Source organism: Solea senegalensis, unplaced genomic scaffold, assembly GCF_019176455.1.
Source record: "Solea senegalensis isolate Sse05_10M unplaced genomic scaffold, IFAPA_SoseM_1 scf7180000014988, whole genome shotgun sequence".
In the NCBI taxonomy this organism is placed as follows: Eukaryota; Metazoa; Chordata; class Actinopteri; order Pleuronectiformes; family Soleidae; genus Solea; species Solea senegalensis.
In genome coordinates, this window is record NW_025321188.1 from 1,981 (window position 1) to 25,896 (window position 23,916).

Sequence of the window (23,916 nt, forward strand, 5' to 3'; positions counted from 1 at the left end):
CTGTGTAAACAGTTTTAGATCCCCACAACATTAGTAATACCCGCACAAACACACACACACACACACACACACACACACACACACACACACACGGACAGGTGTAATAACCACTCATGAGCTGCAGATGGCGCTGCTCCTCTATAGAACACATACAGTTACTGCGTGTCAACAAAAATCTTTGCAGAAATTCAGTTTTAAATGCATCTGCTTGGATTGATGTGAAAAAAGAATGTAATATAATATGCAATAATGCTATTAAAAATAGTAATAATGATAATAAAGATGGTAATTGGTGGCGATGAACAGGGACTTTTTTTGAACCAGTGCTGGTATTTATGAAAGATTCCAGGAACAAGAGTAAGTGAAACTACCAGTTATTTAAATGTGAAGGTTATTTCCTGTCCATGTCTCAGTTTCTTCACCTGCATCTGTGCTGATGTTCATGCATCAACAGTTGAACAGTTTCATATTTCATCTTCATTAGCACATGACTTTTATTACATGTCCCATTATCTAACCCATACCAAACATGTCCTCACAAACAAACATGTCCCCGAAGACAATCACATTCTCAACGCATTTCAAGCATTTTTAAGGTTGTCGTCATTAAATGATTAAAATATGAATTAAATGTATTTAAAGACATATATAATTATGTCACTGCTTTTATTTAGTTGCATCATGAATGTGCAAATTATTATTTTATATATATAATTAATAAATTATTTATATATCCATTTCCCATTTTTAATTCCATCCATCCATTATCTACTGCTTTATCCTCCACCGGAGGGTCATTCATTCTATTTATTTTTCATATTTATTTATTCCCTCATACGATAAGCTAAAAGTACAATGTGTTTTTTTAGGCAAATTAAGGCTAACCAATGATTTTCTGTTTTATCATGAGTGTAGAAGAGACACGCTGAAAGAGTTTTGAGTCAAAGAGAAACATTGATGTTACATGAAAAAAGAGAAATGACAGAAATGTAGAGAATATAGTAAAACCAGTTGGAGTCAGTCAGAGCATTTCCATAGAGAGTGACTTTGCATCAGCAGCACCATGCTCCAGTGCTCTGGGACACTTTATAGTCCTGACAGTTGAAGACTGGAGGACTGACAGCTGTCCTTCATGACAACACAAGACACAGAAATCATGACTTTGACCTCCGTCCTCATCTGGACTCTCCTCTGCTGCTGCTTCACAGGTAAAGTCCAGAGAGTCAAACTCCTCTGTCAACATCTGAAATGAAGCCGACAAAACCATGACTCCGCTTTATGTCTCTGTCTCTGTGTCCTCAGAGTCCAGAGGACAGGTCACAGTGACTCAGTCTGGAGCAGTGACATCTGCTCTGGGAGGATCTGCCACCATCACATGTAGAACCAGTCAGAATGTTTATTATCATAGTAGCTACGGCCACTACCTATCCTGGTACCAACAGAGAGATGGAGAAACTCCTAAACTCCTTATTTACTCTGCTTCCACTCGAGCATCAGGGATTCCAGGTCGTTTTACAGGCAGTGGATCAAATTCTGACTTCACTCTGACCATCAGTGGAGTCCAGGCTGAAGATGCTGCAGTTTACTACTGTCAGAGTTTTCACGTCATCAACAGTAAATATGTGTTCACACAGTGATAAAGCCTCGTACAAAAACCTCCTTCAGTCAGAGTGAACAGAAACTGAAGTGACTACAGAGACTGATACAGTTCACTGAGGACACACACCAGTGATTTAATAAAATTTATTACACTATTTCAGTGATGCTCACTTGTTACAAGTGATTACACATTATTATTAGTTATTAATAAGTTATTTGTCTCATAGTCTGCACATTTTCATTCAAACTCAGATTCAAAAACAAAATCCATCAGCAGTTCAGAGATTATTTAACTCACATAATTAATAAATCAGCTTCTATGCTGATGACCTCCTATGATACGTATGTAAAACATCCAAATTTTATATTTTCTATGTTTTAATCTGATTACTCTTTATTATTTATTTTGTTGGGAGGGGGAGCAGTCCTATTATGTTAAATGTGCAACAAACATTTCCATATATTTTGAAATCAACAATAAATATATTTTAAATATGAATTACTATTTACTATCAGGCTCAAGCAATGATAAACTCTCAAAGCAGAATCAGGACAGAGCAACAGTTCAGGTAATTTCCATATATGCTGATGATATGTTAATTTATTTTAGTAGTATTTGAAAAGATTGCTACAAATAAAATGTTGAAAATGTCTTTAAATTTTGTTTAACATGGTCTTGATTTTTTGGCTCATCTTAATATACTGACTATTCTGCCACAGATAAATGTTTTGACTGTTTGACTCAAACTAATTTTTTATCTCAAAAAGTTTCAAATAAATCAACATTATTTTATTGATTGTTTTGTTTTATTCTTAGACGACAGAAATGTGGAGAATAGAGTAAAACTATTCAGAGCATTTCCATAGAGAGTGACTTTGCATCAGCAGCACCATGCTCCAGTGCTCTGGGACACTTTATAGTCCTGACAGTTGAAGACTGGAGGACTGACAGCTGTCCTTCATGACAACACAAGACACAGAAATCATGACTTTCACCTCCGTCCTCATCTGGACTCTCCTCTGCTGCTGCCTCACAGGTAAAGTCCAGAGAGTCAAACTCCTCTGTCAACATCTGAAATGAAGCCGACCAAACCATGACTCTGCTTTATGTCTCTGTGTCTGTGTCCTCAGAGTCCAGAGAACAGGTCACATTGACTCAGTCTGGAGCAGTGACATCTGCTCTGGGAGGATCTGCCACCATCACATGTAGAACCAGTCAGAATGTCGCCAGTTCAAACTATTTATCCTGGTACCAACAGAGAGATGGAGAAACTCCTAAACTCCTTATTTACTATGCTTCCACTCGAGCATCAGGGATTCCAGGTCGTTTTACAGGCAGTGGATCAAATTCTGACTTCACTCTGACCATCAGTGGAGTCCAGGCTGAAGATGCTGCAGTTTACTACTGTCAGAGTTATCACTACATCAACAGTAAAGCTGTGTTCACACAGTGAAAAAGCCTCGTACAAAAACCTCCTTCAGTCAGAGTGAACAGAAACTGAAGTGACTGCAGAGACTGATACAGTTCACTGAGGACACACATCAGTGATTTAATGAACTTTATTACACTATTTCAGTGAAGCTCACTTTAAGTTATAAGTGATTATACATTATTATTATTTAATAATAAGTTATTTGCATCATAGTCTTTACATTTTCATTCAAACTCAGATTCAAAAAGAAAATCCATCAGCAGTTCAGAGATTATTTAACTCACATCATAAATAAATCATGTTCCATGCTGACGACGTCTTATGATACATGTTAAACATCCAAATTTTATATTTTTCCATGTTTTAATCTGATCACTTGTTTATTCATTTTAGTTGTGGGGGCTTGTTAGTGTGCAAGAAACATTTTCATATATTTTGAAATCAAGACTAAAGCAAATTGCAGTTGTTTTATCTTAATTCGTTCAGTTTTAATAGAAAACATCTGAATTTGTGAACCAACACTTTGTTGACTTGAGGTCTTTCTTATTTCTATTTATTATTTTCTTATGACACACACCAGTTTTTTAATAAAGTTCATTAAACTCTTTTGTAAATTAATACAATTTCAAATGTCCAATAGACATGGTCAAATTATTCTGGCATGGTTCCATAGTGGTTAGTAGTGGTTAGCACTGTTGCTTCACAGCAAAAAGGTGGTGGGTTTGATTCCTGGTCTGGGACCTTTCTCTGTGGAGTTTGCATGATCTCCCCATGTCTGTGTGGGTTTCCTCCGGGCTCTCCAGTTTCCTCCCACCATCAAAACTTGTTAGAATGTTAGCGCGCTCAGTCGCAGTGGCTCTGAACTCGAAGTGTTGTTGTGCAATACCGGTTGTATAATGACCAGTTGTTTGCTTTTCCTTTCCTTCTTTTTAATATTCTTCAAGTGTGTAAATACATTTCAATTCAAAAGAGAATCCATCAGCAGCTCAGAGATTCTTTAACTCGTGTCATTAATACACCTGCCTCTATGCTGATGACATCCTATGATACATTTAAAACATCCAAATGTTCTTTTATGTTTTAATCTCATCACTCTTTTTGGTCTAAGTCCCCCTTGTTTTAAATGTGCAACACACATTTTAATATATTTTGAAATCAACATTAACCAAAGTTGAGAAAATGTCATAACAACTCAAGTTTTGTTCTTGTGATAATTTTGAAATTTTGGATTGTGCTCTGGATTTGAACTTTCCCAGCTCTGCCCTTGGATGTCCCCTTGACCTAGTGGAGGTGGTGGGAGAGAGAAGAATGGCTTACCAAGCAGGCTCCTCATTCCTCTCTACCAGGTGCAATAAACTGTAATTTTACACAAGTGCAATATACATGTATTATCCCATGTTTAATCTTTGTTCATACAGTGCATATCAAATTCATACTGTATATATTCTGGAAAATTTCTATAATATACATTCTACATGCTATTTTAACTTTTTTATAGTCTTAGTGTTAATGTATTTGTATGTATATGTGTTTATATATTGTACTTTTTTGGTAACGCATTATTATTATTTATTATCTTTATCTTCACTGTCTTTGCTGCTGTAACAATGTAAATTTCCCCACTGCAGGACAAATAAAGGACTATCTTATCTTATTTATTTATTTTAGTAGTATTAGAAAAGATTGCTATAAATAAAATATTGAACATGTCTTTAAAGGTTGTTTAACATGGTCTTATCTTAATGTTTTGGCTCATCTTATATTATTCTGATTATTCTGTCACTGAAAAATGTCAGTTTAAATCACAAAATTTGAAAAATATAGTATATATAGTTTTTATTTTTAGATGACACAGAAATGTAGAGAATATAGTAAAACCAGTTGGAGTCAGTCAGAGCATTTCCATAGAGAGTGACTTTGCATCAGCAGCACCATGCTCCAGTGCTCTGGGACACTTTATAGTCCTGACAGTTGAAGACTGGAGGACTGACAGCTGTCCTTCATGACAACACAAGACCCAGAAATCATGACTTTCACCTCCGTCCTCATCTGGACTCTCCTCTGCTGCTGCTTCACAGGTAAAGTCCAGAGAGTCAAACTCCTCTCTCAACATCTGAAATGAAGCCGACAAAACCATGACTCTGCTTTATGTCTCTGTCTCTGTGTCCTCAGAGTCTAGAGGACAGGTCGCAGTGACTCAGTCTGGAGCAGTGACATCTGCTCTGGGAGGATCTGCCACCATCACATGTAGAACCAGTCAGAATGTTTATTATCATAGTAGCTGGGGCCACTATCTATCCTGGTACCAACAGAGAGATGGAGAATCTCCTAAACTCCTTATTTACCTTGCTTCCACTCGAGCATCAGGGATTCCAGGTCGTTTTACAGGCAGTGGATCAAATTCTGACTTCACTCTGACCATCAGTGGAGTCCAGGCTGAAGATGCTGCAGTTTACTACTGTCTGGGTCGATTTGATGTTAACAAGTGGGATCTGTTCACACAGTGAAAAAGCCTCGTACAAAAACCTCCTTCAGTCAGAGTGAACAGAAACTGAAGTGACTGCAGAGACTGATACAGTTCACTGAGGACACACACCAGTGATTTAATAAACTTTATTACACTATTTCAGTGAAGCTCACTTGTTACAAGTGATTACACATTATTATTAGTTAATAATAAGTTATTTGTCTCATAGTCTTTACATTTTCATTCAAACTCAGATTCAAAAAGATAATCCATCAGCAGTTCAGAGATTATTTAACTCACATCATTAATAAATCAGCTCCTATGATACATGTAAAACATCCACATTTTATATTTTCTATATTTTAATCTGATCACTCTTGTTTATTCATTATTTGGTTCGTTTTGGGTTTTTGGGGCGAGGAGCAGTCCTCTTATGTTAAATGTGCATCTAACATTTTCATATATTTTGGAATCAACATTAAACCAAATTGAATTTTTTATCTCATATCTCATATTTTAATAAATTTGGAAAACTTTGGATTGTGTTTCTCTATATTTGAGGAAAACAGAGAAAATACATTATTTCACTTGCACCTTCTCAATCAGAGCAGCAGTTTAAACTTCATTCATTCAGTTTTAAAAGAAAACATCTGCATTTATGAACTAACACTTTGTGAATTTGAGGTTGTTTACATCAGTCATTTCACATTCTTTTATGTCCAACAAACATTAACAGTGTTGAACTACTTTACTAAACATATACTCAATTATATAAACTGTATTTATATAGTAACTACACTGGTACATGTATGTATTATTTTCTTATTACACACACCAGTGATTTTATATAGTGTATTTAACTGTTTTGCATGTTCATATAATTTCAAATGTCCAATAGACATGGTCAAGTTATTCTTTTTAATATTCTTCAAATGTGTTAATAGTGGCTCAGAGATTCTTTAATTCATGTCATTAATAAATCAGCCTCTATGCAGATTACATCCTATGATACATGTAAAACATCCACATTTTATATTTTCTATATTTTAATCTGATCACTCTTGTTTATTCATTATTTGGTTCGTTTTGGGTTTTTGGGGCGAGGAGCAGTCCTCTTATGTTAAATGTGCATCTAACATTTTCATATATTTTGGAATCAACATTAAACCAAATTGAATTTTTTAAAATATCTCATATTTTAATAAATTTGGAAAACTTTGGATTGTGTTTCTCTATATTTGAGGAAAACAGAGAAAATACATTATTTCACTTGCACCTTCTCAATCAGAGCAGCAGTTTTAACTTCATTCATTCAGTTTTAATAGAAAACATCTGCATTTATGAACTAACACTTTGTGAATTTGAGGTTTTTTACATCAGTCATTCCACATTCTTTTATGTCCAACAAACATTAACAGTGTTGAACTACTTTACTAAACATATACTCAATTATATAAACTGTATTTATATAGTAACTACACTGGTACATGTATGTATTATTTTCTTATTACACACACCAGTGATTTTATATAGTGTATTTAACTGTTTTGCATGTTCATATAATTTCAAATGTCCAATAGACATGGTCAAGTTATTCTTTTTAATATTCTTCAAATGTGTTAATCGCGGCTCAGATATTCTTTAATTCATGTCATTAATAAATCAGCCTCTATGCAGATTACATCCTATGATACATGTAAAACATCCACATTTTCTTTTACTTTTTAATCTCATCACTCTTTTTGGGGGGAGGTCCCTCTTGTTTTAAATGTGTAACACACATTTTAATTTTGGAATCAACATTAAACCAAGTTGAGAAATTGGCATAACAACTCAAGTTTGGTTCTCGTGATGATTTTGAAATAAGGATTGTACGTTATATTTGAACCTTCTATTGATTTCTTTCAAGTTGGCCTCTAAGTTGCTGTTCAAAATTAAAATTAAATATTAAATATTAAATATTTAAATCACAGAACATTAAATCCACCTTGTGGATGAAAAGTGCTTTATGAATAAAATTACCTCACTTTCGATTTAAATTGTAATTGCTATCATAGTAAGGTATATAAAATGAAAATGTATAACTCGCTGATGATATGATAATTTAGTATTTGAAAAGATTGCTATGAATAAAATCCTGAAAATGTCTTTATAGATTGTTTAACATGGTCTTATCTTAATGTTTTTGGCTCATTATAGATTATTCTGAATATTCTGTCACTGAAAAATGTCAGTTTGAATCAGAAAATTTGTAAAATAGTTTTGACTCAAAGACCAGGTTATTCTAAAAAAGGTTAAAATTAATCAACATTATTTTTAAGAAGAATATGATTGATATTTCTTTTATTTTTAGACGACACAGAAATTTAGAGAATAGAGTAAAACTATTCAGAGCATTTCCATAGAGAGTGACTTTGCATCAGCAGCACCATGCTCCAGTGCTCTGGGACACTTTATAGTCCTGACAGTTGAAGACTGGAGGACTGACAGCTGTCCTTCATGACAACACAAGACATAGAAATCATGACTTTCACCTCCGTCCTCATCTGGACTCTCCTCTGCTGCTGCCTCACAGGTAAAGTCCAGAGAGTCAAACTCCTCTGTCAACATCTGTCCCTCTGAAATGAAGCCGACAAAACCATGCTTTATGTCTCTGTCTCTGTGTCCTCAGAATCCAGAGGACAGGTCACAGTGACTCAGTCTGGAGCAGTGACATCTGCTCTGGGAGGATCTGCCACCATCACATGTAGAACCAGTCAGAATGTCAACAGCAACTACCTATCCTGGTACCAACAGAGAGATGGAGAAACTCCTAAACTCCTTATTTACCTTGCTTCCACTCGAGCATCAGGGATTCCAGGTCGTTTCACAGGCAGTGGATCAAATTCTGACTTCACTCTGACCATCAGTGGAGTCCAAGCTGAAGATGCTGCAGTTTACTACTGTCAGAGTTTTCACGTCATCAACAGTAAAGCTGTGTTCACACAGTGAAAAAGCCTCGTACAAAAACCTCCTTCAGTCAGAGTGAACAGAAACTGAAGTGACTGCAGAGACTGATACAGTTCACTGAGGACACACACCAGTGATTCAATAAACGTTATTACACTATTTCAGTGAAGCTCACTTGTTACAAGTGATTACACATTATTATTAGTTAATAATAAGTTATTTGTCTCATAGTCTTTACATTTTCATTCAAACTCAGATTCAAAAATCTAATCCATCAGCAGTTCAGAGATTATTTAACTCACATCACTAATAAATCAGCTTCTATGCTGATGACCTCCTATGATACATGTAAAACATCCACATTTTATATTCTCTATATTTTAATCTGATCACTCTTGTTATTTCATATTTTGTTTTGTTTTGGGGGTTTTTTTGGAGGGGGGATCAGTCCTCTCATGTTAAATGTACAACTAACATTTTCATATATTTTGGAAAAAACATAGAATTTAATTAAAGAGAAGAAAATCTCATATGTTAATTAATTTGGAAAACTTTGGATTTTATTTCCTATTATATTTGAGGAAAACAAAGAAAGTAAATTATTTCATTTGCACTTTGTCAATCAGAGCAGCTGTTGTAACTTCATTCATTCAGTTTTAATAGAAAATTTAATTTATGAACTAACACTTTTTTAATTTGAGGTTTTTTACATCAGTCATTCCACATTCTTATCTCTGATAAAAGAAAAAGGTAAAAAAAAATAACATCACTGATAAGATGCTTAAAATAATTGTATTGTGTATTGAACATGAAAAATCTTCCATGACAGAATTCACTCCAGACTTTCAGCTGTTTTCTGGTAATCACATGTTTCCTACACTATAGTTTACAACATTTATTCCTGCTCATGTTGCAGAGAATGTACACAGTCACATGTGTCAGTGGTGATGGGACACAGCAGGACATGTTGAGGACAGCTGCACTTGACTGACTCTGTGTGTTTGCATATGTGTCCTCCCTCTTTGTTCTTGGCCGTTAAGAGTCCAGTGTTGATCAGTGAGTGTCCAGGTCTTTCAGAGACACTGACTCACCCGCAGCACAATGATGATGATGTGTGTGACTCTACTGCTGGTCACTCTGGAGCTCCTTGTTCAGGGTGAGACTCTCTTCTGAAAACCTGATGGAGAAACCTGATCTTCTGTCTGTTACGTCATCTTCTGTTTGGACGTTGATCTTCGTCCTCCACCTTTGATTTGTCTCAGTAACGTTTCTCCTGTTTGATATGTTTTCAGGTTCATCAGGAGACATCACCATGACTCAGTCTCCTGGATCTCTGTCTGCTGCTCCAGGACAGACTGTCTCTATCAAATGTAAATCCAGTCAACTTATAGGTGATGATGTTAACTGGTACCTGCAGAAACTTGCAGAGCCTCCTAAACTCCTGATTGCAGATACAACAAGTCGGCAGTCTGGAGTTCCAGATCGCTTCAGTGCAACTTATCATCAGACTGACTTCACTCTGACCATCAGAGATGTTCAGACTGAAGATGGAGGAGTTTATTACTGTCAGCAGGGAAACAGCTACCCGCTCACACAGTGATAAAACGTCGTACAAAAACCTCCCTCAGCTGCAGAGGAACTGATGTGACTCAACAGCTGCACACACACTAACATATCACAGTAGACGATGAACATCTTTCTCACACTGAACATTTAAACAGTGCAGAGTTCAGACGTGATAATAACACCTTTAATAATAAAATCACTTAGATGTTTGACCACATGTTTCTACAGAGAATGTTTATGTGCTGAGTCTGAGGTCAAGTCTTTAAGTTGACATGTGAGTCAAGAAGAGAATATTAGAGGATTTTTTCCAATTATAACAAACATTAACCGTGTTGAACTACTTTACTAAACATATACTCAATTATATGAACTGTATTTATATAGTAACTACGCTTGTACATGTATTTATTATTTTCTTATTACACACACCATTGATTTTATAAAGTGGCTCAGAGATTCTTTAATAAATCAGCCTCTATGCAGATTACATTCTATGATACATGTAAGACATCCACATTTTCTTTTAATTTTTTAATCTCATCACTCTTTTTGGGGGGAGGTCCCTCTTGTTTTAAATCTGTAACACACATTTTAATTTTGTTACATTTTGTACATTAATACTGTAATTTAAAATGTCCAATAGACATGGTTAAGTATTTTGTTTTAATTCTTCTCATCTGTTGAAAAAAAAGTATTCAATAGAAAAACCATCAGCAGCTTCTTTAACTCACATCACTAATAAATCAGCCTCTATGCTGATGACGTCGTATGATACATGTAAAACATCCACATTTTATACGATCACCATGATCATTTTTGCTCCTTTTTTTATTTATTAATTTATTGGTGTTGTTGTTAATGTGCAGCACACAATTTCATTTACAATACAACTTATAGTAATTATACTTTGCAAACAGTTTGTTTATTCACTAGTACTAGTTCCTACATTTTGTACAGATATTCCAAAATTGCTTTCATGCCATGTGACATAATCACTCCAATCTAAGCCCAAAATGTAGTATAAATTGATGTGAACCAAAAGCAGGCACTTGTCTGATAAAACTACATCCAAAAATATCAACACATAGAAGTCTAGAGAATTTCTACATGAGGAAACAAACACAGTGGCTCTCTATCTCTCTCTAAGTAAACCAACAATCTGACACTGACTGAGGTAACAGCTGCACTTAAATAGTAGCAGGTCTAATTAACAAAATCAGGTGCAGCTGTGCAGGTGAATCAGAGCTGCCACTCCCACGCCCACAGTCACAACAAAACTGAAAAAGAATTGTCAAAATGATTTGATTCTCTCATAATGTAGATATGATTTGCAAAATTAGGATATTTTTCTATTTTTGACAACATATATTTAATGTGTATTTGCATTATTTTATTAATGTATACAAACATTAAAACAAAATTATCAATAGCTATCATGTTATGTGATTGAATCAGTCCAATCCAAGATTGAAGATTTACTTTTTTCATCTTTACTTGTGTGGATGATATAAAATGTATTTTTTCCTGACATTACAAAAATTCATTTGTAAATTGTTGATGATTTATTTCTATAAAGTTGTTTAAAATGACGTTCACTGATCATGTTTGTTCATCCTATTTCACCCTGGTGTCGTTAAAATGTCACTTCATAATAACAAGTCCATGGAAACATTTTTTAATGAAACACAAACAACTTTATTATGTGGAAAAAGTTGAAAGAGTCAGGATCAACATGAGCGAGAAGTTTTCAAACTTTAAATTGTGAGAAAAGAGACAGAAATGCAGAGTAAAACCAGTAGCAGAGTGTCAGTGAGTCAGGTCAGGACTAGGAACACTGGTCTGTCCTCAGTGTCTCTGAGAGAATCTGGGAGCCCTGGGTGGCCTCACAGGTCACAGAGCCCACCTTCCTCCACTGGTCAGCAGAAAGCCTCAGGATGCTGCTCCAGCTGTAGAGACCGTCCTTCTCCAGCAGCCCGCGGCTCATGCTCTGCTCCCAGCTGCTGCTGCTGCTGCTGCTGCCGTCCAACTTCCAGGACAGAGTCCAGGCTGAGGGGAAGCCCTTGTTGGCCAGACACATGAGTGTGGCCTTCCCCTGGTCCAGCTCCTCACGTGACGGCGGCAGCACTGTCAGAGTGGGACTGACGTCACCTAGGAGACAAGAGTCAGTTTAGAGCACAGAGAGGACACAGCTGTCGGTGGAACGCCACACACTCGGACATGTTTCCTGTGTGAGAGCTGATTTTGTGTCACAAGGTTTTTCTGCTTCACCAGTCACATGGTTTCACTTCACTGTAAGAAGCCTCTCATGCACATCAGCACAGAGACACTTTGACCTGAAGAAATATAGAAAAACTACACTGGAAACTGATTTTTACAACATTTGTAACATTTCTAATCCAATCCTCAAACATGTGGAGACTGAAACACTTTAGTTTTAAATACAAGTGAATAAAGAAATGACTTCAAACTATAATGGAAACACCATGAAACACAATAGATTGCAGATTTTCAACGTTCTCAAATCTCATCTTTATCTTCACTCTGTTATGTTGCTTCTGAATATCAAGTCACGTTAAACAAATGAAGTTTGGAAGTAATTTAAAAAATATAGAAACATTTCCAGTTTTAAAGCCAAACATGAATATATAAAGTAAAATTGCAAATATTTCTCATCCGATCATCAGAAATATTAAATATTGTAAAAAACCTATCAAATCTTCTTCGTGTAAAGTTCAGACAGTAACGACAAACTTTAAATCACGTGAAAACAAAACAAATTTAAAACTGAATTGAAGTTTTATGATACAAACATAATCTTGACAGGACTGTGTCAAGTAAAATTGCTCAGAGTTCAGCTCCAGAATGAAGGAGACAAAATAAAAACATCAATATTTTAAAAATACAATAAAGTGAGATTTGACCTCCAGCAAACCTTACAAAATTGGATAATTACACAAATATTGTTATGATCGTATTTGAGAAGAACTTACTTCCAACTTCCAGTCTGGTTCCTCCACCAAACGTGAGCCACAGTGATACAAAGTCTGTGAGGCGTCGTACAAAAACCTCTGACTGTAGAGACACACGTCTCTGTGACTGTGAAACAAACAAACTCACTAGAAGGAGCATGTTTGTAAAGTTTTATCAGCTGATTTTAAAATATGATGATAAAAAACAACCACAGTTTTTACTCAGTGAAGTCATTTTTAACATTAATATATGAAATTTAAAGGAAAATCTAAGTTTGGGAAGATGTCATTTAAAATGTAGGAAAATCAAAATTTTAGAAAAAGATAAAATAAAAAATGTCATCACATCCTGATCAATCCTCTGATAAAGTGATTGATAAATTGATCGACAGGATCATGAAATTGATTAAAGTCCCTGCTGGAGTCAGTCAGAGCATTTCCATAGAGAGTGACTTTGCATCAGCAGCACCATGCTCCAGTGCTCTGGGACACTTTATAGTCCTGACAGTTGAAGACTGGAGGACTGACAGCTGTCCTTCATGACAACACAAGACACAGAAATCATGTCTTTCACCTCCGTCCTCATCTGGACTCTCCTCTGCTGCTGCCTCACAGGTAAAGTCCAGAGAGTCAAACTCCTCTGTCAACATCTGAAATGAAGCCGACAAAACCATGACTCTGCTTTATGTCTCTGTCTCTGTGTCCTCAGAGTCCAGAGAACAGGTCGCAGTGACTCAGCCTGGAGCAGTGACATCTGCTCTGGGAGGATCTGCCACCATCACATGTAGAACCAGTCAGAATGTCTACAACTCAAACCGTCTATCCTGGTACCAACAGAGAGATGGAGAATCTCCTAAACTCCTTATTTACTATGCTTCCACTCGAGCATCAGGGATTCCAGGTCGTTTTACAGGCAGTGGATCAAATTCTGACTTCACTCTGACCATCAGTGGAGTCCAGGCTGAAGATGCTGCAGTTTACTACTGTCTGGGTCGATTTGATGTTAACAAGTGGGATATGTTCACACAGTGAAAAAGCCTCGTACAAAAACCTCCTTCAGTCAGAGTGAACAGAAACTGAAGTGACTGCAGAGACTGATACAGTTCACTGAGGACACACACCAGTGATTTAATAAACTTTATTACACTATTTCAGTGAAGCTCACTTGTTACAAGTGATAATACATTATTATTATTTAATAATAAGTTATTTGCATCATAGTCTTTACATTTTAATTCAAACTCAGATTCAAAAAGATAATCAGCAGTTCAGAGATTATTTAATTCACATCATTAATAAATCAGCTTCTATGGTGATGATCTCCCATGATACATGTAAAACATCCACATTTTATATTTTCTATGTTTTAAACTGATCACTCTTGTTAATTCATATTTTGTTTTGGGGGATTTTTTGGAGGGGGGATCGGTCCTCTTACGTTAAATGTGCAACCAACATTTTCACATATTTTGGAATCAACATTAAACCAAATTTAATTTTAAAACAAAAATCTCAAATTTTTATTAATTTGGGAAACTTTGGATTTTATTTCCTATTATATTGGAGGAAAACAGAGAAAATAAAATATTTATTTCATACTTGCACTTTCTCAATCAGAGCAGCTGTTGTAACTGCATTCATTTAGTTTTAATAGAACATGGAATTTATGAACTAACACTTTGTTAATTTGATATATTTTAAATCAGTCATTCCACAAAAAAATAACATCAGTGGTGAGATGCTTGAAATAATTGTATTGTGTATTTAACATGAAAAATCTTCCATGACAGAATTCACTCCAGACTTTCAGCTGTTTTCTGGTAATCACATGTTTCCTACACTATAGTTTACAACATTTATTCCTGCTCATGTTGCAGAGAATGTACACGGTCACATGTGTCAGTGGTGATGGGACACAGCAGGACATGTTGAGGACAGCTGCACTTGACTGACTCTTTGTGTTTGCATATGTGTCCTCCCTCTTTGTTCTTGGCCGTTAAGAGTCCAGTGTTGATCAGTGAGTGTCCAGGTCTTTCAGAGACACTGACTCACCCGCAGCACAATGAGTGTGAGGTCAAGTCTTTGGGTTGACATGTGAGTGAAGAAGGGAATATTAGAGGAATTTGTCCAATTATTTTATGTCCAACAAACATTAACAGTGTTGAACTACTTTCCTAAACATATACTCAATTATATGAACTGTATTTATATAGTAACTACACTGGTACATGTATTTATTATTTTCTTATTACACACACCAGTGATTTCATAAAGTGTATTTTATGGTCAAGTTATCCTTTTAATATTTTTCAAGTCTGCTAATACATTTAAATTCAAAAGAAAATCCATCAGCAGCTCAGAGATTCTTTAATTCACATCATTAATAAATCAGCCTCTATGCTGATGATATCCTATGATACATGTAAAACATCCAAATTTTATTTAAAGTTTTAATCTCATCACTGTTTTTTGGGGGGAGGTTCCTCTGGTTTTAAATGTTCAACACACATTTTAATATATTTTGGAATCAACATTAAACCAATTTGAGAAAATGTCATGACAACACAAGTTTTGTTCTTGTGATGATTTCCAAATATGTATATTCAAATCACAGAACATTAAATCTACATTGTGGATGAAAAGTGCTTTATGAATAAAAATTACCTAATTTACCATTTAAATATTAATTACTATCATAGTAAAGTAACCATCCATCCATCCATCCATCAATCCATCATCTACCGCTTTATCCTCCACCAGAGGGTCATGGAGGGTGCTGTGCCAATCTCAGCTATATCGGGCATTAGGCGGGGTACACCCTGGACAGTTCGCCAGTCCATCACAGGGCCACACACACATAGAGACAAACGACCATTCACTCTCACACTCACAGAACATGCAAACTCCATGCAGAAAGACCATTGTTCCAAACGGGGCTCGAACTCGGGTCTTCTCGCTGTAAGGCAAGGGCGCTAACCCCATACTAAAGTATATAAAAATGAAAATGTATGACTTGTTTCCATGTCATTTCCATTTATGCTGATAATATGATATTTTTATTTAGTAGTATTTGATGAGATTGCTTTAAAGAAAATATTGAAAATGTCTTTTTAGGTTGTTTAACATGGTCTAATCTTAATGATCTGGCTCATTATAGATTATTCTGGTTATTCTGTCACTGAAAAATGTCAGTTTACATAAGACAATTTGTAAAATAGTTTTTACTAAAAGACCTGTTTATTCTCAAAAAGGTTCAAATTAATCGACATTATTTTTTTAGAAGAATACAATGATTGATATTTCTTTTATTTTTAGACGACACAGAAATGTAGAGAATAGAGTAAAACTATTCAGAGCATTTCCATAGAGAGTGACTTTGCATCAGCAGCACCATGCTCCAGTGCTCTGGGACACTTTATAGTCCTGACAGTTGAAGACTGGAGGACTGACAGCTGTCCTTCATGACAACACAAGACACAGAAATCATGACTTTCACCTCCGTCCTCATCTGGACTCTCCTCTGCTGCTGCCTCACAGGTAAAGTCCAGAGAATCAAACTCCTCTGTCAACATCTGATATGAAGCCGACAAAACCATGACTCTGCTTTATGTCTCTGTCTCTGTGTCCTCAGAGTCCAGAGGACAGGTCACAGTGACTCAGTCTGGAGCAGTGACATCTGCTCTGGGAGGATCTGCCACCATCACATGTAGAACCAGTCAGAATGTCTACAACTCAAACCTTCTATCCTGGTACCAACAGAGAGATGGAGAAACTCCTAAACTCCTTATTTACTATGCTTCCACTCGAGCATCAGGGATTCCAGGTTGTTTTACAGGCAGTGGATCAAATTCTGTCTTCACTCTGACCATCAGTGGAGTCCAGGCTGAAGATGCTGCAGTTTACTACTGTCTGGGTGAATTTGATTCTAGCAAGTGGGATTGGTTCACACAGTGAAAAAGCCTCGTACAAAAACCTCCTTCAGTCAGAGTGAACAGAAACTGAAGTGACTGCAGAGACTGATACAGTTCACTGAGGACACACGCCAGTGATTTAATAAACTTTATTACACTATTTCAGTGAAGCTAACTTGTTACAAGTGATTACACATTATTATTAGTTAATAATAAGTTATTTGTCCCATAGTCTTTACATTTTCATTCAAACTCAGATTCAAAAAGATAATCCATCAGCAGTTCAGAGATTATTTAACTCACATCATTAATAAATCAGCTCCTATGATACATGTAAAACATCCACATTTTATATTTTCTATATTTTAATCTGATCACTCTTGTTTATTCATTATTTGGCTCGTTTTGGGTTTTTTTGGGGGGAGGAGCAGTCCTCTTATGTTAAATGTGCATCTAACATTTTCATATATTTTGCGATCAACATTAAACCAAATTGAATTTTTTAAAATATCTCATATTTTAATTAATTTGGAAAACTTTGGATTGTGTTTCTCTATATTTGAGGAAAACAGAGAAAATACATTATTTCACTTGCACCTTCTCAATCAGAGCAGCAGTTTTAACTTCATTCGTTCAGTTTTAAAAGAAAACATCTGCATTCATGAACTAACACTTTGTGAATTTGAGGTTTTTTACATCAGTCATTCCACATTCTTTTATGTCCAACAAACATTAACAGTGTTGAACTACTTTACTAAACATATACTCAATTATATGAACTGTATTTATATAGTAACTACACTGGTACATGTATTTATTATTTTCTTAATTCACACACCAGTAATTTTATATAGTGTATTCAACTGTTTTGCATGTTCATATAATTTCAAATGTCCAATAGACATGGTCAAGTTATTCTTTTTAATATTCTTCAAATGTGTTAATCGCGGCTCAGATATTCTTTAATTCACGTCATTAATAAATCAGCCTCTATGCAGATTACATCCTATGATACATGTAAAATATCCACATTTTCTTTTACTTCTTAATCTCTTCACTCTCTTTGGGGGGAGGTCCCTCTTGTTTTAAATGTGTAACACACATTTTAATTTTGGAATCAACATTAAACCAAGTTGAGAAATTGGCATAAGAACTCAAGGTTAGTTCTCATGATGATTTTGAAATAAGGATTGTACTCTATATTTGAACCTTCTATTGATTTCTTTCAAGTTGGCCTCTATGTTGCTGTTAAGAGTTAAAATTAAATATTAAATATTAAATATTAAAATCACAGAACATTAAATCCACCTTGTGGATGAAAAGTGCTGTGTGAATAAAATTACCTCACTTTCCATTTAAATGTTAATTGCTATCATAGTAAGGTATATAAAATGAAAATGTATAACTCGCTTGCATGTCATTTCCATTCATCCTGATGATATGATAATTTAGTATTTGAAAAGATTGCTATGAATAAAATCCTGAAAATGTCTTTATAGATTGTTTAACATGGTCTTATCTTAATGTTTTTGGCTCATTATAGATTATTCTGAATATTCTGTCACTGAAAAATGTCAGTTTAAATCAGGAAATTTGTAAAACAGTTTTGACTCAAAGACCAGGTTATTCTAAAAAAGGTTAAAATTAATCAACACTATTTTTAAGAAAAATTTGATTGATATTTCTTTTATTTTTAGACGACACAGAAATGTAGAGAATATAGTAAAAAAATAGTAAAAACCAGTTGGATTCAGTCAGAGCATTTCCATAGAGAGTGACTTTGCATCAGCAGCACCATGCTCCAGTGCTCTGGGACACTTTATAGTCCTGACAGTTGAAGACTGGAGGACTGACAGCTGTCCTTCATGACAACACAAGACACAGAAATCATGACTTTCACCTCCGTCCTCATCTGGACTCTCCTCTGCTGCTGCTTCACAGGTAAAGTCCAGAGAGTCAAACTCCTCTGTCAACATCTGAAATGAAGCCGACAAAACCATGACTCTGCTTTATGTCTCTGTCTCTGTGTCCTCAGAGTCCAGAGGACAGGTCACAGTGACTCAGTCTGGAGCAGTGACATCTGCTCTGGGAGGATCTGCCACCATCACATGTAGAACCAGTCAGAATGTCTACAACTCAAACCTTCTATCCTGGTACCAACAGAGAGATGGAGAAACTCCTAAACTCCTTATTTACTATGCTTCCACTCGAGCATCAGGGATTCCAGGTCGTTTTACAGGCAGTGGATCAAATTCTGTCTTCACTCTGACCATCAGTGGAGTCCAGGCTGAAGATGCTGCAGTTTACTACTGTCAGAGTTTTCACGTCATCAACAGTAAATATGTGTTCACACAGTGAAAAAGCCTTGTACAAAAACCTCCTTCAGTCAGAGTGAACAGAAACTGAAGTGACTGCAGAGACTGATACAGTTCACTGAGGACACACGCCAGTGATTTAATAAACTTTATTACACTATTTCAGTGAAGCTCACTTGTTACAAGTGATTACACATTATTATTAGTTAATAATAAGTTATTTGTCCCATAGTCTTTACATTTTCATTCAAACTCAGATTCAAAAAGATAATCCATCAGCAGTTCAGAGATTATTTAACTCACATCATTAATAAATCAGCTCCTATGATACATGTAAAACATCCACATTTTATATTTTCTATATTTTAATCTGATCACTCTTGTTTATTCATTATTTGGCTCGTTTTGGGTTTTTTTGGGGGGAGGAGCAGTCCTCTTATGTTAAATGTGCATCTAACATTTTCATATATTTTGCGATCAACATTAAACCAAATTGAATTTTTTAAAATATCTCATATTTTAATTAATTTGGAAAACTTTGGATTGTGTTTCTCTATATTTGAGGAAAACAGAGAAAATACATTATTTCACTTGCACCTTCTCAATCAGAGCAGCAGTTTTAACTTCATTCGTTCAGTTTTAAAAGAAAACATCTGCATTCATGAACTAACACTTTGTGAATTTGAGGTTTTTTACATCAGTCATTCCACATTCTTTTATGTCCAACAAACATTAACAGTGTTGAACTACTTTACTAAACATATACTCAATTATATGAACTGTATTTATATAGTAACTACACTGGTACATGTATTTATTATTTTCTTAATTCACACACCAGTAATTTTATATAGTGTATTCAACTGTTTTGCATGTTCATATAATTTCAAATGTCCAATAGACATGGTCAAGTTATTCTTTTTAATATTCTTCAAATGTGTTAATCGCGGCTCAGATATTCTTTAATTCACGTCATTAATAAATCAGCCTCTATGCAGATTACATCCTATGATACATGTAAAATATCCACATTTTCTTTTACTTCTTAATCTCTTCACTCTCTTTGGGGGGAGGTCCCTCTTGTTTTAAATGTGTAACACACATTTTAATTTTGGAATCAACATTAAACCAAGTTGAGAAATTGGCATAAGAACTCAAGGTTAGTTCTCATGATGATTTTGAAATAAGGATTGTACTCTATATTTGAACCTTCTATTGATTTCTTTCAAGTTGGCCTCTATGTTGCTGTTAAGAGTTAAAATTAAATATTAAATATTAAATATTAAAATCACAGAACATTAAATCCACCTTGTGGATGAAAAGTGCTGTGTGAATAAAATTACCTCACTTTCCATTTAAATGTTAATTGCTATCATAGTAAGGTATATAAAATGAAAATGTATAACTCGCTTGCATGTCATTTCCATTCATCCTGATGATATGATAATTTAGTATTTGAAAAGATTGCTATGAATAAAATCCTGAAAATGTCTTTATAGATTGTTTAACATGGTCTTATCTTAATGTTTTTGGCTCATTATAGATTATTCTGAATATTCTGTCACTGAAAAATGTCAGTTTAAATCAGGAAATTTGTAAAACAGTTTTGACTCAAAGACCAGGTTATTCTAAAAAAGGTTAAAATTAATCAACACTATTTTTAAGAAAAATTTGATTGATATTTCTTTTATTTTTAGACGACACAGAAATGTAGAGAATATAGTAAAAAAATAGTAAAAACCAGTTGGATTCAGTCAGAGCATTTCCATAGAGAGTGACTTTGCATCAGCAGCACCATGCTCCAGTGCTCTGGGACACTTTATAGTCCTGACAGTTGAAGACTGGAGGACTGACAGCTGTCCTTCATGACAACACAAGACACAGAAATCATGACTTTCACCTCCGTCCTCATCTGGACTCTCCTCTGCTGCTGCTTCACAGGTAAAGTCCAGAGAGTCAAACTCCTCTGTCAACATCTGAAATGAAGCCAACAAAACCATGACTCTGCTTTATGTCTCTGTCTCTGTGTCCTCAGAGTCCAGAGGACAGGTCACAGTGACTCAGTCTGGAGCAGTGACATCTGCTCTGGGAGGATCTGCCACCATCACATGTAGAACCAGTCAGAATGTCGCCGGTTCAAACTATTTATCCTGGTACCAACAGAGAGATGGAGAAACTCCTAAACTCCTTATTTACTCTGCTTCCACTCGAGCATCAGGGATTCCAGGTCGTTTTACAGGCAGTGGATCAAATTCTGACTTCACTCTGACCATCAGTGGAGTCCAGGCTGAAGATGCTGCAGTTTACTACTGTCTGGGTGCATTTGATTCTAGCAAGTGGGATCTGTTCACACAGTGAAAAAGCCTCGTACAAAAACCTCCTTCAGAGTGAACAGAAACTGAAGTGACTGCAGAGACTGATACAGTTCACTGAGGATACACACCAGTGATTCAATAAACTGTATTACACTATTTCAGTGAAGCTCACTTGTTACAAGTGATTACACATTATTATTATTTAAAAATAAGTTATTTGCATCATAGTCTCTACATTTTAATTCATGCGCAGATTCAAAAAGATAATCCATCAGCAGTTCAGAGATTATTTAACTCACATCATTAATAAATCATCTTATATGCTGATGACGTCCTATGATACATGTAAAACATCCAAATGGTATATTTTCTATGTTTTAATCTGATTTGATCTGAATCTTGTTTATTTTTGTTTTTGTTTGGAGGGGGAACAGTCCTCTTATGTTAAATGTGCAACAAACATTTCCATATATTTTGAAATCAACAATAAACCAAATTGAATTTAAAAAAACATAACAAAATAACACCTCATAATTAAAGCTATTTGGAAAGTTTGGATTTTGTTCCCTATTATATTTGACGAAAAAAGAGAAAATAAATTATTTAATTTGCACTTTCTCAATCAGAGCAGCTGTTTTAAATCAATTCATTCAGTTTTAAAAGAAAATATCTTTATTTATGAACTAACACTTTATTCATTTGAGGTTTTTTACATCAGTCATTCCACATTCTTACCTCTGATAAAAGAAAAAGGTAAAAAAATAACATCACTGATAAGATGCTTGAAATAATTGTATTGTGTATTTAACATGAAAAATCTTCCATGACAGAATTCACTCCAGACTTTCAGCTGTTTTCTGGTAATCACATGTTTCCTACACTATAGTTTACAACATTTATTCCTGCTCATGTTGCAGAGAATGTACACAGTCACATGTGTCAGTGGAGATGGGACACAGCAGGACATGTTGAGGACAGCTGCACTTGACTGACTCTGTGTGTTTGCATATGTGTCCTCCCTCTTTGTTCTTGGCCGTTAAGAGTCCAGTGTTGATCAGTGAGTGTCCAGGTCTTTCAGAGACACTGACTCACTGGCAGCACAATGATGATGATGTGTGTGACTCTACTGCTGGTCACTCTGGAGCTCCTTGTTCAGGGTGAGACTCTCTCCTGAAAACCTGATGGAGAAACCTGATCTTCTGTCTGTTCTCCATGTTAAAGAAACAATCATCTTCTGTTTGGACGTTGATCTTCGTCCTCCACCTTTGATTTGTCTCAGTAACGTTTCTCCTGTTTGATATGTTTTCAGGTTCATCAGGAGACATCACCATGACTCAGTCTCCTGGATCTCTGTCTGCTGCTCAAGGACAGACTGTCTCTATCTAATGTAAATCCAGTCAACTTATAGGTGATGATGTTAACTGGTACCTGCAGAAACCTGCAGAGCCTCCTAAACTCCTGATTGCAGATACAACACTTCGTCAGTCTGGAGTTCCAGATCGCTTCAGTGCAACTTATCATCAGACTGACTTCACTCTGACCATCAGAGATGTTCAGACTGAAGATGGAGGAGTTTATTACTGTCAGCAGGGAAACAGCTACCCGCTCACACAGTGATAAAACGTCGTACAAAAACCTCCCTCAGCTGCAGAGGAACTGATGTGACTCAACAGCTGCACACACACTAACATATCACAGTAGACAATGAACATCTTTCTCACACTGAACATTTAAACAGTGCACAGTTCACACGTGACAATAACACCTTTAATAATAAAATCACTTCTATGTTTGACCACATGTTTCTACAGAGAATGTTTATGTGCTGAGTCTGAGGTCAAGTCTTAGAGTTGACATGTGAGTGAAGAACAAAATATTAGAGGAAATCTTCCAATTATAACAAACATTAACAGTGTTGAACTACTTTACTAAACATATACTCAATTATATGAACTGTATTTTTATAGTAACTACGCTGGTACATGTATTTATTATTTTCTTATTACACACACCATTGATTGTATAAAGTGGCTCAGAGGTTCTTTAATAAATCAGCGTCTGCAGATTACATCCTATGATACATGTAAAACATCCACATTTTCTTTTAATTTTTTAATCTCATCACTCTTTTTGGGGGGAGGTCCCTCTTGTTTTAAATCTGTAACACACATTTTAATTTTGTTACATTTTGTACATTAATACTGTAATTTAAAATGTACAATAGACATGGTTAAGTATTTTGTTTTAATTCTTCTCATCTGTTGAAAAAAAGTATTCAATAGAAAAACCATCAGCAGCTTCTTTAACTCACATCACTAATAAATCAGCCTCTATGCTGATGACGTCGTATGATAACTGTAAAACATCCACATTTTATACGATCACCATGATC

General features: G+C 35.4%; 1 pseudogene and 10 gene segments (V, D, J or C); 10 read left to right on the forward strand and 1 right to left on the reverse strand.

Annotated features, from left to right (window-relative positions):
• Nucleotides 1–1,132: 1,132 nt before the first annotated feature.
• On the forward strand, nt 1,133–1,637 carry LOC122761763. The segment is given in 2 exon segments: nt 1,133–1,208; nt 1,303–1,637. Coding segments are annotated over 2 exon segments (411 nt in total).
• Nucleotides 1,638–2,560: 923 nt separating this feature from the next.
• LOC122761770 lies at nt 2,561–3,075 on the forward strand. The segment is given in 2 exon segments: nt 2,561–2,636; nt 2,731–3,075. Coding segments are annotated over 2 exon segments (399 nt in total).
• A 1,983-nt stretch (nt 3,076–5,058) lies between these two features.
• Nucleotides 5,059–5,557, forward strand: LOC122761778. The segment is given in 2 exon segments: nt 5,059–5,110; nt 5,205–5,557. Coding segments are annotated over 2 exon segments (387 nt in total).
• Nucleotides 5,558–7,998: 2,441 nt separating this feature from the next.
• Nucleotides 7,999–8,518, forward strand: LOC122761774. The segment is given in 2 exon segments: nt 7,999–8,074; nt 8,171–8,518. Coding segments are annotated over 2 exon segments (396 nt in total).
• A 738-nt stretch (nt 8,519–9,256) lies between these two features.
• LOC122761782 lies at nt 9,257–10,154 on the forward strand. The segment is given in 2 exon segments: nt 9,257–9,604; nt 9,741–10,154. Coding segments are annotated over 2 exon segments (363 nt in total).
• A 1,531-nt stretch (nt 10,155–11,685) lies between these two features.
• On the reverse strand, nt 11,686–13,158 carry LOC122761762. The segment is given in 2 exon segments: nt 11,686–12,162; nt 13,005–13,158. Coding segments are annotated over 2 exon segments (462 nt in total).
• A 364-nt stretch (nt 13,159–13,522) lies between these two features.
• Nucleotides 13,523–14,048, forward strand: LOC122761771. The segment is given in 2 exon segments: nt 13,523–13,598; nt 13,693–14,048. Coding segments are annotated over 2 exon segments (399 nt in total).
• Nucleotides 14,049–16,468: 2,420 nt separating this feature from the next.
• LOC122761780 lies at nt 16,469–16,975 on the forward strand. The segment is given in 2 exon segments: nt 16,469–16,520; nt 16,615–16,975. Coding segments are annotated over 2 exon segments (375 nt in total).
• Nucleotides 16,976–18,759: 1,784 nt separating this feature from the next.
• LOC122761767 lies at nt 18,760–19,287 on the forward strand. The segment is given in 2 exon segments: nt 18,760–18,835; nt 18,930–19,287. Coding segments are annotated over 2 exon segments (399 nt in total).
• Nucleotides 19,288–21,074: 1,787 nt separating this feature from the next.
• Nucleotides 21,075–21,580, forward strand: LOC122761766. The segment is given in 2 exon segments: nt 21,075–21,150; nt 21,245–21,580. Coding segments are annotated over 2 exon segments (399 nt in total).
• A 906-nt stretch (nt 21,581–22,486) lies between these two features.
• Nucleotides 22,487–23,324, forward strand: LOC122761783 (annotated as a pseudogene).
• Nucleotides 23,325–23,916: the final 592 nt, after the last annotated feature.